Raw genomic sequence first — 18,840 nt, forward strand, 5'->3', positions numbered from 1 at the left:
CTAAAATCTTCTATGTGTCTAGGGGGTAGGGTCTAGGGTTTCTTTTTCTGGACAGGGCCATGGTTGTGTTGGTTGTGTTATTATGTCCTGATGTCATGTCATGATGAGCTTGTAATCAATGCAAATATTTTCATAATGCATGATCAAGATAAAGTCATAACTATAAAATAAAGACAAATGTATTCTACTTTCACCACTCTGGAATTACCCATCTCTCTAATGAAGGCCTTTCTAGTCCTGTTCTGAAGTGGTCTCTGTCTCTCTGGCTGCGTTTACACAGGCAGCCCAATTCTGATATTTTTCCCACTTATTGGCAAAAGAGCTAATCTGATTGGTCAAAAGACCAATTAGTGGAAAAAGATCAGACTGTGTAAACACAGCTTCTGTGTTTTGTCTATAGGGGGTAGATGTTGATGAGAAGGCCAGTAAGAAGGATGCAGCCAGACTGTTTGGTGCCAACACACCCACCGTTTCCTGTCATTTTGACAGTGAGTAACATTGCAGGCACTGATTAAGTGATTAAGGCTGTGGCCACACAGAGATAGATGAAAGAGTATGAAAAACACATATGCATCGTTCACGGTCCGGTTTGTCAATCAAAAAGCTAAACTAATTTACACATTTTGCATATGAGTTGCATACTTAACAAGATGGACAACATCAGCGTTTCATCTCCTTTGTTCGTGAAGGTATGACTCCACTAGAAAAACCACTGGCCCAAATGTTGTTGTTTTTCTACGGACAATCTCTGTCTGGCCGCAGCCTAAATGTTAATTTCTCCTCAGATTCCTCCACTCCACTGCCCTTCCTCTCAGGAAGTCTGGGCCCACACTTTTCAGATTACATTAAATCACTATCACTCTCTCCTCAGGGTCGTATATGTACCATCTGAGGGTGTATGTCTACCAGGCCAGGAATCTCATCGCCATGGACAGGGACAGCTTCTCAGGTGAGGAACACCATAAAAAAATATATTAAAAAAAGTAGATAAATGGATAGCTCACACATTAATTTTTGTAGCTTCTTTTCAACTTTCCAAGCGGGTTGTTAAATCCAAACCATTTGTTTGTTAGCTAGTTATTGAGCACCGTCCACAATCTCCTGGCTAGCACTTTTGAAGCATTTAAGCAATGCTAGTGGAAACATACTGGTTTGTTTCCACTAGCATTGCATGGGGAAAGAGAGAGGTGGAGGTGGAAGCATATCCCGATCCTCACAGCAGTTGAGGATCAGTTGAGGCTCACACTAGCTGATTAAATCAGTTTTATCAATACAATGACTGTGCTCTGGTCTCCTGGTTCAGATCCCTACGCCCATGTGTCCTTCCTCCATGTGAGTAAGACCACGGAGGTCATCAGGGCCACTCTGAACCCCATTTGGGACCAGACCCTCATCTTTAATGACGTTGAGATCTATGGAGACCCCCAGACCATTGCACACAACCCCCCCAACGTGGTGCTGGAGCTCTACGACAGTGACCAGGTGGTATGTACCCTATCCTACCCTCACTTACAGTGAGGGAAAAAAGTATTTGATCCCCTGCTGATTTTGTACATTTGCCCACTGAAAAGAAATGATCAGTCTATAATTTTAATGGTAGGTTTATTTGAACAGTGAGAGACAGAATAACAACAAAGAAATCCAGAAAAGCGCATGTCAAAAATGTTATAAATTGATTTGCATTTTAATGAGGGAAATAAGTATTTGACCCTTCTGCAAAACATGACTTAGTACATGGTGGCAAAACCCTTGTTGGCAATCACAGAGGTCAGACGTTTCTTGTAGTTGGCCACTAGGTTTGCACACATCTCAGGAGGGATTTTGTCCCACTCCTCTTTGCAGATCTTCTCCAAGTCATTAAGGTTTCGAGGCTGATGTTTGGCAACTCGAACCTTCAGCTCCCTCCACAGATTATCTATGGGATTAAGGTCTGGAGACTGGCTAGGCCACTCCAGGACCTTAATGTGCTTCTTCTTGAGCCACTCCTTTGTTGCCTTGGCTGTGTGTTTTGGTTCATTGTCATGCTGGAATACCCATCCATGACCCATTTTCAATGCCCTGGCTGAGGGAAGGAGGTTCTCACCCAAGATTTGACGGTACATGGCCCCGTCCATCGTCCCTTTGATGCGGTGAAGTTGTCCTGTCCCCTTAGCAGAAAAACACATAATGTTTCCACCTCCATGTTAGATGGTGGGGATGGTGTTCTTAGGGTCATAGGCAGCATTCCTCCTCCTCCAAACACGGCGAGTTGAGTTGATGCCAAAGAGCTCGATTTTGGTCTCATCTGACCACAACACTTTCATCCAGTTCTCCTTGGAATCATTCAGATGTTCATTGGCAAACTTGTATATGTGCTTTCTTGAGCAGGGGGACCTTGCGAGCACTGCAGGATTTCAGTCCTTCACGGCGTAGTGTGTTACCAATTGTTTTCTTGGTGACTATGGTCCCACCTGCCTTGAGATCATTGACAAGATCCTCCTGTGTAGTTCTGGGCTGATTCCTCACCGTTTTCATGATCATTGCAACTCCACGAGGTGAGATCTTGCATGGAGCCTCAGGCTGAGGGAGATTGACAGTCTTTTGTGTTTCTTCCATTTGCGAATAATCGCACCAACTGTTGTCACCTTCTCACCAAGCTGCTTGGCGATGGTCTTGTAGCCCATTCCAGCCTTGTGTAAGTCTACAATCTTGTCCCTGACATCCTTGGAGAGCTCTTTGGTCTTGGCCATGGTGGAGAGTTTGGAATCTGATTGATTGATTGCTTCTGTGGACAGGTGTCTTTTATACAGGTAACAAGCTGAGATTAGGAGCACTCCCTTTAAGAGTGTGCTCCTAATCTCAGCTCGTTACCTGTATAAAAGACACCTGGGAGCCAGAAATCATTCTAATTGAGAGGGGTCAAATATTTATTTCCCTCATTAAAATGCAAATCAATTTATAACATTTTTGACATGCGTTTTTCTGGATTTTTTTGTTGTTATTCTGTCTCTCACTGTTCAAATAAAACCTACCATTAAAATTATAGACTAATAATTTCTTTGTCATTGGGCAAATGTACAAAATCAGCAGGGGATCAAATACTTTTTTCCCTCACTGAACTCTACCAGTTGTAGTGTATTAGCGACACTTAGTGGTGCAATACCAGCCGAGCACTATACATACATGTGATACACTGATGTACATGTAGGTGGTCAATGTGTGCGACCACCACTCAAGTACATTTCAATGATTCCCGTGAGTCCGAGTCAAGTCAATACATTACACCCATCAATTTCCATCCACTGCCTGTTCACCTGGACTTATTCACCTGTGTCCTGTTAAGTCACATCCAGCCCTGACTATTTCGATTGTGTCATATTGTAAGTTCAAGAATATTTCTGTCCCATTGTTTTTGACTAGTGCAAGCAGTTGATAGTTATCTAGCTATCTGTTATTCTTTTAAGCGTGTATCTCGGAAACATCTTGGGTGAGTGCACTGTTGTATTTATCTTTTCCTTTACGGTTACTCTTGTACTATTAGCTAGTTATTTTTTAAGGTTTTACTTGGAATTATCTGGATATGTGGTTGTTTTACCTACTTTAGTTGAATGCACTGATTGTAAGTCGCTCTGAAAAAGATTGTCTGCTAAATGTACTAAAATGTAAATGTAGATGCTACAGTGCCCTCCACTATTATTGGCACCCCTGTTTAAGATGTGGTCGAGGACTTCCAAAAATTCTATTTTTTTTTAAACAACATAGAACCCAAATGCAAAAAAAGAGAAAAATCCAACCTTTTATTTAAGTACATTACTTTGGTGGTAAAAAAAAAAATCACACATTTAGAAAAAAAAAAACTTGAAATCATGTGTCCCACAATTATTGGCACCCCTAACAATTCCGCTGAAAATTTTAATTGATTTTTTTTTAAATACATTTTTCTGTAGTTGCTAAAGTTGGTCAGGGTATCTAGGAACTTTTAATTAGTAATTCATGACTTCCTGTTTCCCTGGGGTATAAATATGACGTGACACAGAGGCCTAACTCCCTTACCCATTTGTCAACATGGCAAAGACAAGAGAACACACCATTCAAGTAAGGCAGATTTGTGTCGACCTTCATAAGTCAGGCAATGGCTACAAGAAAATAGCCACTCGCCTTAACTTGCCCGTATCTACAGTCAGAGGAATCATTAAGAAGTTTAAAACAACTGGAACAGTGACAAACAAGGCTGGAAGAGGTCCCAAGTTTATCTTGCCACAACGCACAGTGAGGAGGATGGTAAGAGAAGTTAAAAAAAAGTCCTAAGCTCACTGTCACAGAATTGCATCAAAGAGTGGCATCTTGGGGTCACAAAGTCTCCAAAACAACCATCAGACGCTCTCTACATGCCAACAAGCTGTTTGGGAGGCATGCAAGGAAAAAGCCTTTTCTCACTAACACTCACAAACGTAAACGTCTGGAGTTTGCTAAGCGGCACTGGGACTTCAACTGGGATCGTGTGCTTTGGTCAGATGAGACTAAGATTGAGCTTTTTGGCAACAAACACTCTAAGTGGGTCTGGCGTAAAACAAAAGATGAGTATGCCGAAAAGCACCTCATGCCCACCGTGAAGTATGGTGGAGGATCTGTGATGCTGTGGGCCTGTTTCTCTTCCAAAGGCCCTGGGAACCTTGTTAGGGTGCATGGCATTATGAACGCTTTGAACTACCAGGACATTTTAAATAAAAACCTGATGGCCTCTGCCAGAAAGCTGAAGATGGGTCTTTCAGCAGGATAATGATCCAAAACATGTGGCAAAATCTACACAAAAATGGTTCAGCAGTCACAAACTCAAGGTCCTCCCATGGCCATCTCAGTCCCCAGACCTCAACCCAATCGAAAACCTGTGGGGCGAGCTAAGGAGGAGAGTGCATAAGAGAGGACCCAGGACACTGGATGATCTAGAAAGATTGTGCAAAGAAGAATGGTCAAAGATCCCTCTCTCTGTGTTCTCCAATCTTGTGAAATGTTATAGGAGGAGATTAAGTTGCTGTCTTGTTGGCAAAAGGGGGTTGTACAAAGTATTAACATCAGGGGTGCCAATAATTGTGGGACACATGATTTCAAGTTTTATTTTTTCTAAATGTGTGATTTTTTATTTTTACACCAAAGTAATGTACTTAAATAAAAGGTTGGATTTTTCTCTTTTTTTGCATTTGGGTTCTATGTTGTTTTAAAAAAAAAAGGAGAATTTTTGGAAGTCCTCGACCACATCTTAAACAGGGGTGCCAATAATTGTGGAGGGCACTGTACATATCCCTGTGCTGTGTCCGACTCTCAGGGTAAGGACGAGGCCATGGGTCGCTGTATGTGCCCACCTGTGGTGAAGCTGAACCCCGGCACGGCGGTCTCCCCCAAACTGCTGTGGTTCCCCGTCACCAAGAAAGGCCACAACGCTGGAGAGATGCTGGTGGCTGCCGAGCTATTGCTGAAAGACAAGGTAAAGTACTACCCAGCTAGCAAATAACATTCTGAGAACTGTATGTTTCTTAGAGCTTGGTGAAAGCTTGGTGGTCCTATGGTTATTTTGCATACAACCTTCCCACAACTTTCTGTGAATGGTGCAGGATAGTTGCTTGGCTGTGGAACATTCTCAGCATATTTAAGGAACCTGACAAAAAAACTTTATTTTCTTGGTATTTCATTACTTTAACAGAACGTTTCCTAAAACTTCAAAGATGGTTACATTTAATTAAAATGTTGGTAATGTTCTAGGTACATTCTCCAACTGGTTTGACATTGGGAATGTTCTCAAATAGTTCTGAGAACGTTAAGAAACAACGTTCTTCTGTGGGAATTTCAGTACTTCTGCACAGGGGTTGGAACCACAATTATTTTCCAATTGTTTCGTTCTGAACAGAACCATTATTTTTTTCCTTCCGTTCCACTGTTCCGACCAGCAAAATAAAGTTCTGAACTGGTTTGAACCCCAAAAAAGTAACGGTTTATATTGTTCCTTTCTAAACCTCTGAAATCTACATTTTTGTACTTTTAGCTTGACATTAAATTACTTCAGCAATGGATAGAGCAGCTTGCTATGGAGCGGGCAAGCTATGTACATGCATTGAACAGACGTGTAAGTGTAGTGTAGGGTGCGACATGCGACTGAAATTTTGCAGGTGAGGAGAGCGCTGGGCATGAAGCGCTGGGCATCTTGTTGTTATGACATGTATTATCTAAATTAGACCCAAATAATTATACCTAAGGAGCGGTTTCTATGAAGGAACTGATAATGTCTGAACTTCAGAGAGTTGGCTTAACTAACGTTGGACCAGAGCTAGCCCTTGATCATGACTCTCAGTTCCATTACATTACACATAATGCCGCTTAGAGTTTGAGAGCTAGACCAGAGCTAGCTAGCTAACAAATTTGTGTGTGCAGAGCGGCACCAGAATTAAAATAAAAACAGGTCTTACCTTTTTGTAGTTAATAAATCCAATATGAAACATGATAATTATAGTATATTTAACTACAATTGAAAAACACTGCAATACGTTTCTTAGTAACAGTGAAGGCTTTGCAAAGGCTCTTTGTTGCGTTTTTTTGTGGGACTGCCCGGAAGGTAAAAAAAACGTTATTAACAGATTCCCATGCTTTTAAAATAACGGTTCTGTTCCTCAAAGAAAAATTTAGTTATTTTATGGTTTTCTGTTCTGTTCCCTGAACCGGTTCCAACCCCTGCTTCAGCATAACGTTTCCTACAGGTTTCCTCATGGTTCTATTTAAAGTCATGTTCTCAAATTGTTCAGAGAACATTAAGAAAACTTTCCATAAAAGACACAAGAAAACTTTTGTAACATTCGGAGAACGTTCTAAGAATGTATGTAAAAAACATATACAGTGGGGAAAAAAAGTATTTAGTCAGCCACCAATTGTGCAAGTTCTCCCACTTAAAAAGATGAGAGAGGCCTGTAATTTTCATCATAGGTACACGTCAACTATGACAGACAAAATGAGAATTTTTTTCCCAGAAAATCACATTGTAGGATTTTTTATGAATTTATTGGCATATGATGGTGGAAAATAAGTATTTGGTCAATAACAAAAGTTTCTCAATACTTTGTTATATACTGTTTGTTGGCAATGACACAGGTCAAACGTTTTCTGTAAGTCTTCACAAGGTTTTCACACACCGTTGCTGGTATTTTGGCCCATTCCTCCATGCAGATCTCCTCTAGAGCAGTGATGTTTTGGGGCTGTCGCTGGGCAACACAGACTTTCAACTCCCCTCCAAAGATTTTCTATGGGGTTGAGATCTGGAGACTGGCTAGGCCACTCCAGGACCTTGAAATGCTTCTTACGAAGCCACTCCTTCGTTGCCCGGGCGGTGTGTTTGGGATCATTGTCATGCTGAAAGACCCAGCCACGTTTCATCTTCAATGCCCTTGCTGATGGAAGGAGGGTTTCACTCAAAATCTCACGATACATGGCCCCATTCATTCTTTCCTTTACACGGATCAGTCGTCCTGGTCCCTTTGCAGAAAAACAGCCCCAAAGCATGATGTTTCCAACCCCATGCTTCACAGTAGGTATGGTGTTCTTTGGATGCAACTCAGCATTCTTTGTCCTCCAAACATGACGAGTTGAGTTTTTACCAAAAAGTTATATTTTGGTTTCATCTGACCATATGACATTCTCCCAATCCTCTTCTGGATCATCCAAATGCACTTCAGACGGGCCTGGACATGTACTGGCTTAAGCAGGGGGACACGTCTCGCATTGCAGGATTTGAGTCCCTGGCGGCGTAGTGTGTTACTGATGGTTGGCTTTGTTACTTTGGTCCCAGCTCTCTGCAGGTCATTCACTAGGTCCCCCCGTGTGGTTCTGGGATTTTTGCTCACCGTTCTTGTGATCATTTTGACCCCACGGGGTGAGATCTTGCGTGGAGCCCCAGATCGAGGGAGATTATCAGTGGTCTTGTATGTCTTCCATTTCCTAATAATTGCTCCCACAGTTGATTTCTTCAAACCAAGCTGCTTACCTATTGCAGATTCAGTCTTCCCAGCCTGGTGCAGGTCTACAATTTAGTTTCTGGTGTCCTTTGACAGCTCTTTGGTCTTGGCCATTGTGAAATTTGGAGTGTGACTGTTTGACGTTGTGGACAGGTGTCTTTTATACTGATAACAAGTTCAAACAGGTGCCATTAATACAGGTAACGAGTGGAGGACAGAGGAGCCTCTTAAAGAAGAAGTTACAGGTCTGTGAGAGCCAGAAATCTTGCTTGTTTGTAGGTGACCAAATACTTATTTTCCACCATAATTTGCAAATAAATTCATTAAAAATCCTACAATGGGATTTTCTGGATTTTTTTTTCTCAATTTGTCTGTCATAGTTGACGTGTACCTATGATGAAAATTACAGGCCTCTCTCATCTTTTTAAGTGGGAGAACTTGCACAATTGGTGGCTGACTAAATACTTTTTTTCCCCACTGTACATTCCTTTTTCTCAGCATCAACACACCTGATCTTAATGAGTACTTGTTTCCTTTTAAATGGGGTCTGTTTAAATAGACTAAAATGAACAGCTTTGAATGAGTAAAAAGAACAATGGCATGCCATCCTGGTGGCGCAGGAGACTAACGCCATGAATAGAGAACAGAAGCTCATAGGTTCAAATCTCACTGATGCTGTGCCACAATACACAAATTAATGTGATTGCATGATTAATGCCTAAGCAAATTCATTGTCATGTGTCCTATCTGTGCTTAGAGTTCAAATCAGTTAACCCAATCTAAGCTAGCAGTTTTATTAAGTCTCAGAATGTTATTTAATTGCCTTCAAATAATCTAGAATTCAAATAAAATAAAATAAAATTGTATTTGCCACATGCGCCGAATACAACAGGTGTAGACATTACAGTGAAATGCTTACTTACAAGCCCTTAACCAACAATGCAGTTATAAAATAAAAAATTAAATAAAAAATAAAAAAGTGTTAAGTAAAAAAAATTAAAGCAAATAACTAAAGAGCAGCAGTAAAGTAAAATAACAGTAGGGAGGCTATATACAGGGGGTACCGGTACAGAGTCAATGTGAAATAACAGTAGGGAGGCTATATACAGGGGGTACCGGTACAGAGTCAATGTGCGGGGGCACCGGCTAATAGAGGTAATATGTACATGTGGGTAGAGTTAAAGTGACTATGCATAAATAATAAACAGAGTAGCAGCAGCGTAAAAGAGGGTGATGGGGTGGGGTGGGGGGGCAGTGCAAATAGTCTAGGTAGCAATGATTAGCTGTTCAGGAGTCTTATGGCTTGGGGGTAGAAGCTGTTGAGAAGCCTTTTGGACCTAGACTTGGCGCTCCGGTACCGCTTGCCGCGCGGTAGCAGAGAGAACAGTCTATGACTAGGATGGCTGGAGTCTTTGACAATTTTTAGGGCCTTCCTCTGACACCGCCTGGTATAGAGGACCTGGATGGCAGGAAGCTTGGCCCCAGTAATGTACTGGGCCGTACGCACTAACCTCTGTAGTGTCTTGCGGTCGGAGGCCGAGCAGTTGCCATACAAGGCGGTGATGCAACCAGTCAGGATGCTCTCGATGGTGCAGCTGTATAACTTTTTGAGGATCTGAGGACCCATGCCAAATCTTTTCAGTCTCCTGAGGAGGAATAGGCTTTGTCGTGCCCTCTTAACGACTGTCTTGGTGTGTTTGGACCATGATAGTTCGTTGGTGTTGTGGACACCAAGGAACTTGAAGCTCTCAACCTGTTCCACTACAGCCCGTCGATGAGAATGGGGGCGTGCTCAGTCCTCTTTTTTTTTCCTGTAGTCCACAATCATCTCCTTTGTCTTGATCACGTTGAGGGAGAGGTTGTTATCCTGGCACCACACGGCCAGGTCTCTGACCTCCTCCCTATAGGCTGTCTCATCGTTGTCTGTGATCAGGCCTACCACTGTTGTGTCGTCTGCAAACTTAATGATGGTGTTGGAGTCGTGCCTGGCCATGCAGTCATGGGTGAACAGGGAGTACAGGAGGGGACTGAGCACGCACCCCTGAGGGGCCCCCTTATTGAGGATCAGCGTGGCAGATGTGTTGTTACCTACCCTTACCACCTGGGGGCGGCCCGTCAGGAAGTCCAGGATCCAGTTGCAGAGGGAGGTGTTTAGTCCCAGGATCCTTAGCTTAGTTATGAGCTTTGAGGGCACTATGGTGTTGAATGCCGAGCTGTAGTCAATGAATAGCATTCTCACGTAGGTGTTCCATTCTCAGAAAGTTTAGAAAACCTCCCAGGAACGTTTTCAGAGAACCATAATAAAACGTTCTCAGAACCTCCCTGCAATTTAAAAATTAGCGTTCCCAGAACAGGTGAAATTTTCACTTACGTTCTCAGAACGTTTAAGAAACTTATGGCTTTTTTTCCCAAAATAAATGGGGAAGCAAAAATGTTCCCACAACTTCCAATGAAGCAAATATGCTAGCTGGGTAGTGCCCAGTGTTGTTTCCAAATGGTGACCATTCAAGGTAAAAGTAGCTCCTAACCACAGATCTAGGATCAGATTACTCTACCCCTAATCTCAAGCTCCAGGCAGGTGAAAAATATCTGTGTGTCAGTGGTTGGTGCAACTTCCACCAACTCCAGTCCAGGTCGAGTTACTGTAGAGCACTTGTTTTGTTTAAAAAATCACGATATAAAATACATTTGATTGATTTATTGATGTGTATTACTTTTAGGCCAATGAGAGTGACTTGCCCCTGGTGCCCCCCAGACGAGGAGCGACGCTCTACATGGTTCCCCAGGGAATCAGGCCTGTCGTACAGCTTACCGCCATCGAGGTGTGGCCTCAGGCAGCCTGCAACACCATCACACGCACACTTGTGCATGCATGAACTCATACACACACACACACACACACACACACACACACACACACACAGTCATACACATGAACACGCACACACGCAAGCACACATGCACACACACACACATTCTCCTCTGTGTTTCTCTTTCTCACAATCTCACACGTTTCTGTGTGTGAGTGTGTGTGCATACATGCACACTCGTGCTTGTGTGTGTGTGCGGTGTGTGTGTGTTGTGTCCTAGATCTTAGCCTGGGGTCTGAGGAACATGAAGACCTACCAGTTGGCCACGGTCACCTCTCCCAGTCTCATAGTGGAGTGTGGGGGGGAGGTCGTTCAGACGGCCGTCATCAAGAACATCAAGAAGAACCCCAACTTCCCCGGATCTGTCCTCTTCTTTAAAGTGGTACTGCAACTTCCCTTCAAACTCCGTGTACTGTATAACACTTCTCTTAATATATACTATTAATATCAGGGACTGGAAGGAAAAGAAAAATGCTCTCTCCGTAAACAAAGTGACTGAATGAACGTGACATGAATGTACTGCATTTGAGTGGTATTTACTGGTATTTTAACTGTACACCATAAAATGGATACATACTGTAGATTTGTATCCAAGGTGATACTTAACTAGTTTGGTCTCAGATATGTTTGTGTTTGACATTGACAATGACCATAGGAGCTGGCAAGACAGCACAAACAGATCTGGGACCAGGCTAATCCTTAAATCTGAAAAATTCGCGAAAGGTGAAACAGCACCACTGGTCGACCAGCAGGAGTCCTGGAGGCAGAACTGAGTGATTTCCCCTTAGATAGGCCAGCTGCAAAGTCAAAATTGGCTATATTGTAAAAATTCATGAAAACTAAAATGTTTAATTTAAGGTTAGGGTTAGGCATTAGGGCTAGCAGTGTGGTTAAGGTTAGGTTTAAAATCAGATTTATAACTTTGTGGCTGTGCCAGCTAGTGACCACTCTGCAGAGCTGCCTCTAGAAAATGATTAATGGCAAAAAGCGCTAACCTGCGGTCTCCCCAGGCGCAATTGTTATTGTTTTTGTAACAGAGGAGATGAGCATCCAGCATCATGGTAAACAAAAAAATCGTATCGCGCCTGCAATGATGTGCAATGATGTCCGAAGCAAATAAACAGTGTTCGTTGTTTGAAATAACGTCTTTGTTGTTGTAATATCTCAAACAGACGTGGCAGTATCACCACTTCAGATTCCAGCTTTGAGGACCACAATTACTGGAATTTGCTGCATTTTCTATCCCAATAAATAATTACTTAGGTTGAAATGTTTGACAACCATTAAGATAAACCAGTTTAAATGTCTATGCATTTAAGCTCATTGATATTATGCGTTCTGTTTAATTGATTGATTGTGTTCGATTTGATCCTATAGTTTATGCACTAACTGTAAGTCGCTAAGAGCATCTGCTAAATGACTAATATGTATAGGTAAAATGTAGTTTCTGTATCACTGGTAACACTGTGTGAGTTGTCTGAACCAGGTTAACCCTAAACCCCCTGCCTCCTTTGGTCTACCCACCCCCGCCCCCGCCCCAGCTCCTACCCAAAGAGGAGATGTACACCCCTCCCATCGTTCTGAAGGTGATCGACCACCGGCCCTTCGGCAGGAAGCCCATCGTGGGCCAGTGTACCATTTACTCCCTGGAGGAGTTCCGCTGTGACCCCTACGTCACCAATGCTGAGGTGGCCATGTCTGCCAAAGGTACACACATACATTTACATTGTTAGTCATTTAGCAGAGCTCTTATCCAGAGCGACTTACAGTTAGTGAGTGCATACATTTTTCATACTGGCCCCCCGTGAAGGCATGAATGTATGTATGCACGAATGCGCACACACACACATCCACACACAACATTGCTAGAGTACTGTACTGTATGTGTCACACATCTATTTACTACCCCCTTTCTTTTCTGTTGTGTATTACTTTATTAGTGGCCATGATGGCAGCAACTCAAGGAGACATCATCATTAACATGGAGGATAGGCCCATCCTTAATACTGAGGTAGCTACTGTAAAACTCAAAAAGGACTTTACAGAATGAGCTTGTCTTAGTGTTGTGTTATTTTATCAGAAATGTACCAGCACTGTAGCCTGGGTGCCAGGCTGTTTTCTGCTGTCTTGTAAGAATTGCTTGGCATGACAATGAGTGACAGAGTTGACAAGATAGCACAAAAAGATCTGGGACCAGGCTAGCAAAATTGTGTTGTGTGGTTACACATTCTGACGATTTTATTCTGTTTTTCTTCATAGCTCCACAAAGAGAAGGTAAGATTTTTCCTTTCTTTTATGAATACATATTATCAAGGATGGAAATAATCAAATATTTGATGGCTTGTACACTCTTGACGGAGTCAAAATGTGCTGTTATTGAGGCTTATTTGAGTCTGCCTGTTTTGCAGGAGGAGGAGGCAGTTGACTGGTGGAGTAAGTTCTATGCCTCTGTGGGAGAGCACGAGAAGTGTGGGCCGTACCTCAAAAAAGGATACGACACCCTAAAGGTACAGTAAGAACGTTCTACCACTTCTGTCTCCATGACTGAAAGGTTTGAGTTGACCTGTTTGTTTCTTTCTATCTCATTTGTCTTACAATGGTCACAAGGATTGTACATAGGACTTTTTCTATCAATGTTTAACACCCACCTGAGTTTTTTACACGACAAGCAGTATAATGGCGATGCTGTGAGAAATGTGTGTTTTCTCATATGTATGAAGGTGTGTGAATTGTGTGTATCATCTCAGGTGTATCAGGGTTATACATACAGTCAGGTCCCAAATTATTGACACCCTTGATAAACATGAGAAAAAAATACTATAAAATAAATCATACAAATACAGAGCTATATTGTATGCTTAAAAAAATTGGTAAATTATATTATTTTATACTAATGCAATTGCTCAGAGAAAGAGTAAGTAATACAAAACATTTTTTTGATTGGAGAACACATTGGGAGGGATCTTAGACCATTCCTCCATACAGAATCTTTCTAGACAATAACCCCAAGCACACATCAAAATCCACAAAGAAATTGTTAATTGACCACAAAATCAACATCTTGTAATGGCCATCTCAGTCTCCAGACTTGAACCCCATTTAAAACCTGTGGTTTGAATTGAAGAGTCCATAAGCGCAGATGAAGGATATCAAGGAACTGAAAATATTTTGTATGGAGGAATGGTCTAAGAATCCTCCCAATGTGTTCTCCAATCTCATAAAACATTTTAGAAAAAGGCTCAGCGTTATTATCCTCACAAGGGGAGGGTGCTGGGGTATTGAAAACAGGATCCAATAACTTTGACCCCCATTCTTTTTAGATGTTTTGTTATTACTTGTTAAACAAAATCTCTTTCTCTGAGCAAGTGTATTAGCATAACATTTCCCCCAAAATATGTACATACAATATACAGTGAGGGAAAAAAGTATTTGATCCCCTGCTGATTTTGTACGTTTGCCCACTGACAAAGACATGATCAGTCTATACTTTTAATGGAAGGTTTATTTGAACAGTGAGAGACAGAATAACAACAACAAAATCCAGAAAAACGCATGTCAAAAATGTTATAAATTGATTTGCATTTTAATGAGGGAAATAAGTATTTGACCCCTCTGCAAAACATGACTTAGTACTTGGTGGCAAAACCCTTGTTGGCAATCACAGAGGTCAGACGTTTCTTGTACACTGCTCAAAAAAATAAAGGGAACACTTAAACAACACAATGTAACTCCAAGTCAATCACACTTCTGTGAAATCAAACTGTCCACTTAGGAAGCAACACTGATTGACAATAAATGTCACATGCTGTTGTGCAAATGGAATAGACAACAGGTGGAAATTATAGGCAATTAGCAAGACACCCCCAATAAAGGACTGGTTTTGCAGGTGGTGACCACAGACCACTTCTCAGTTCCTATGCTTCCTGGCTGATGTTTTGGTCACTTTTGAATGCTGGCGGTGCTTTCACTCTAGTGGTAGCATGAGACGGCGTCTACAACCCACACAAGTGGCTCAGGTAGTGCAGCTCATCCAGGATGGCACATCAATGCGAGCTGTGGCAAGAAGGTTTGCTGTGTCTGTCAGCGTAGTGTCCAGAGCATGGAGGCGCTACCAGGAGACATGCCAGTACATCAGGAGACGTGGAGGAGGCCGTAGGAGGGCAACAACCCAGCAGCAGGACTGCTACCTTCGCCTTTGTGCAAGGAGGAGCAGGAGGAGCACTGCCAGAGCCCTGCAAAATGACCTCCATCAGGCCACAAATGTGTCTGCTCAAACGGTCCCCAGACCTGAATCCAATTGAGCACATCTGGGACATCATGTCTCGCTCCATCCACCAACGCCACGTTGCACCACAGACTGTCCAGGAGTTGGCAGATGCTTTAGTCCAGGTCTGGGAGGAGATCCCTCAAGAGACCATCCGCCACCTCATCAGGAGCATGCCCAGGCATTGTAGGGAGGTCATACAGGCATGTGGAGGCCACACACACTACTGAGCCTCATTTTGACTTGTTTTAAGGACATTACATCAAAGTTGGATCAGCCTGTAGTGTGGTTTTCCACTTTAATTTTGAGGGTGACTCCAAATCCAGACCTCCATGGGTTGATAAATTTGATTTCCATTGATAATTGTTGTGTGATTTTGTTGTCAGCACATTCAACTATGTAAAGAAAAAAGTATTTCATAAGATTATTTCATTCATTCAGATCTAGGATGTGTTATTTTAGTGTTCCCTTTATTTTTTTGAGCAGTGTAGTTGGCCACCAGGTTTGCACACATCTCAGGAGGGATTTTGTCCCACTCCTCTTTGCAGATCTTCTCCAAGTCATTAAGGTTTCGAGCCTGACGTTTGGCAACTCGAACCTTCAGCTCCCTCCACAGATTTCCTATGGAATTAAGGTCTGGAGACTGGCTAGGCCACTCCAGGACCTTAATGTGCTTCTTCTTGAGCCACTCCTTTGTTGCCTTGGCCGTGTGTTTTGTGTCATTGTCATGCTGGAATACCCATCCACGACCCATTTTCAATGCCCTGGCTGAGGGAAGGAGGTTCTCACCCAAGATTTGACGGTACATGGCCCCGTCCATTGTCCATTTGATGCGGTGAAGTTGTCCTGTCCCCTTAGCAGAAAAACACCCCCAAAGCATAATGTTTCCACCTCCATGTTTGACGGTGGGGATGGTGTTCTTGGGGTCATAGGCAGCATTCCTCCTCCTCCAAACACGGCGAGTTCAGTTGATACCAAAGAGCTTGATTTTGGTCTCATCTGACCACAACACTTTCACCCAGTTCTCCTCTGAATCATTCAGATGTTCATTGGCAAACTTCAGACGGGCCTGTATATGTGCTTTCTTGAGCAGGGGGACCTTGCGGGCGCTGCAGGATTTCAGTCCTTCACAGCGTAGTGTGTTACCAATTGTTTTCTTGGTGACTATGGTCCCAGCTGCCTTGAGATCATTGACAAGATCCTCCCGTGTAGCTCTGAGCTGATTCATCACCGTTCTCATGATCATTGCAACTCCACGAGGTGTGATCTTGCATGGAGCCCCAGGCAGAGGAAGATTGACAGTTATTTTGTGTTTCTTCCATTTGCGAATAATCGCACCAACTGTTGTCACCTTCTCACCAAGCTGCTTGGTGGTGGTCTTGTAGCCCATTCCAGCCTTGTGTAGGTCTACAATCTTGTCCCAGACATCCTTGGAGAGCTCTTTGGTCTTGGCCATGGTGGAGAGTTTGGAATCTGATTGATTGATTGCTTCTGTGGACAGGTGTCTTTTATATAGGTAACAAGTTGAGATTAGGAGCACTCCCTTTAAGAGTGTGCTCCTAATTTCAGTTCATTACCTGTATAAAAGACACCTGGGAGCCAGAAATCTTTCTGATTGAGAGGGGGTCAAATACTTATTTCCCTCATTAAAATGCAAATCAATTTATAACATTTTTGACATGCTTTTTTCTGGATTGTTTTGTTGTTATTCTGTCTCTCACTGTTCAAATAAACCTACCATTAAAATTATAGACTGATCATTTCTTTGTCAGTGGGAAAACATACAAAATCAGCAAGGGATCAAATACTTTTTTCACTCAATGTAGCTGTGTTTGTATTATTTATTTTATACAGTGTTTTTTGGTAATCTTTATTGAGGGTGCCAATACATTTTGATTTGTGTCTGTGTCTGTGTATCTGTGTGTGTCTTAATGTATTTCAGGTTGTGTGATATATGTGTTTGTCCTCAACATATGAAGGTATGTGTCCTCTCATGTGTCTAACAGTGTGATACGTGTGTGTTCTCACAGGTGTATGAAGGTGAGCTGGAGGAGGTCCCAGAGTTCCGAGGGCTGACAGATTTCTGCAAAACGTTCCGACTGCAGCGGGGGAAGACTGAGGAAGAGGAGGATGACCCCTCAGTGGTCGGAGAGTTCAAGGTGATCACAGACCTCTTTTTCTTAAGAATGTAGCTCAGTTGGTAGAGCATGGCGTTTGCAACGCCAGGGTTGTGGGTTCGATAAAATAATGTATGTGCTAACTGTAAGTCGCTCTGGATAAGAGCGTCTGCTAAATGACTAAAATGTAAATGTTAAATGTACACGTCATCCTGTTAAGATATATTTTCAAGGGAGTCCTGTCCAGAGCCCGTTTTCAAAAAGTGTCTCAGAGTATGTTCTGATCTTATTCATTATGATCATTATTATCTAAAAGGGAAATCAGCACTCCGACTCTGCTCTCTACACTGATCCTGTATACATGCATAACAGGCATAACGCCCAACTATCCGCAGTGATCCCCCGTGAACATCGGTATTAAAAGCATTTTCTTGCCACCTTGTGGCCTTTGGAGTTCCTACCAGGTTGCTCTCGCTAACAGATGCAGTCTTTTTTTGTGTGTGTGTCAGGCCACAGCATATGGAGGGTTATCCGTGCCAATTTTAAAATGCAGTGCTTAAATTCTAAATTCACTCAGAAGAAGGAGACTGGGGGCCTTTTAAAGCCCTGTACATACAGCTGGTGGGGGGGAAAAACTATGTTATGTAGAACCAATGATAAAACGTCCTTATTTTCTCCACTCTAAATGTGAACCCAACCTAAGTATTGACACCAAGCCTGTTTTTGACCCCTGACCCTGCTGGTGTGTCCTGTCCTGTAGGGCTCGTTCCGGGTGTACCCCCTATCTGATGACCCAGAGGTGCCAGCTCCGCCGCGCCAGTTCAGAGAGCTGCCTGAGAGCGGGTTGCAGGAGTGCCTGGTCAGGATCTACGTGGTGCGATGCATGGACCTGCAGCCTAAAGACAACAACGGCATGGTGAGTGTGTAAGGGTTGGTGTGAGGTGTGACCCAGGTGCGGTGCAGGATAGACAGTAGGCAAGGATGGTGAAACAAGGATCTTTACTGGTGGTCTAAAAACCATTATACAAAACAACGGACTATACACGAAAACAAATGAGGAGCACATAGGTCTCCAAAAAACAGGCTGACAGCAAACAATATGAAATACTAACTCTAACTGGAAAAACACAATGACACAGGGAGAACACTTCTCGTTCCTGTAACTCCGTCACGTGATCCAACACTGATACATACTGCTTGACATCAAGAAACTAGCAGAGAAAACTGAGCAAGGGAACACAGGGAAGTGAGGGCATAAATACACAGGTGAATCAGATAGCCACAGGTGACACCAATAGGCAGATAATTAGTCCCGACTGTGAGTGAGGAGGTACCTATGGTTGTCGGAGGATGACACCTAGTGGGTCGCTCCGGAACTGCAACACACTCCTGTAACATGAGTGGACGCCAAACACAGTCTAAGAGACTCTACACACTGAGAACACTTCAAACACGATGCTGGATCAGGCGTATGTCAAAAGCTGAATTAATTTCAACTTTCAGCTGAGCGTTTCTGCAGCGCATATACATTTGTTTGCCCCTCCCCTTCACCAACCAACTGTTCTCATTAAAAATACATGACTTATATAGCCTTTTCCCACACTAATACCATATTT

The 18,840-nt window shown here is 42.8% G+C and overlaps 1 protein-coding gene across 1 annotated transcript in view; it reads left to right on the plus strand.

Moving 5' to 3' along the window:
• LOC121568663 (myoferlin-like) overlaps nt 1-18,840 on the plus strand; it is an 89,386-nt gene that overhangs the window by 60,918 nt on the left and 9,628 nt on the right. The window contains exons 30-41 of the mRNA XM_041879068.2: nt 401-488; nt 872-949; nt 1,304-1,485; nt 5,303-5,461; nt 10,694-10,795; nt 11,064-11,225; nt 12,385-12,550; nt 12,784-12,854; nt 13,103-13,117; nt 13,252-13,350; nt 17,138-17,266; nt 17,985-18,140. Of these exons, the coding sequence (XP_041735002.2) occupies nt 401-488; nt 872-949; nt 1,304-1,485; nt 5,303-5,461; nt 10,694-10,795; nt 11,064-11,225; nt 12,385-12,550; nt 12,784-12,854; nt 13,103-13,117; nt 13,252-13,350; nt 17,138-17,266; nt 17,985-18,140 (1,407 nt within the window). The remainder of the gene's footprint in view (nt 1-400; nt 489-871; nt 950-1,303; nt 1,486-5,302; nt 5,462-10,693; nt 10,796-11,063; nt 11,226-12,384; nt 12,551-12,783; nt 12,855-13,102; nt 13,118-13,251; nt 13,351-17,137; nt 17,267-17,984; nt 18,141-18,840) is intronic.

Source organism: Coregonus clupeaformis, chromosome 7, assembly GCF_020615455.1.
Source record: "Coregonus clupeaformis isolate EN_2021a chromosome 7, ASM2061545v1, whole genome shotgun sequence".
NCBI classification, from domain to species: Eukaryota; Metazoa; Chordata; class Actinopteri; order Salmoniformes; family Salmonidae; genus Coregonus; species Coregonus clupeaformis.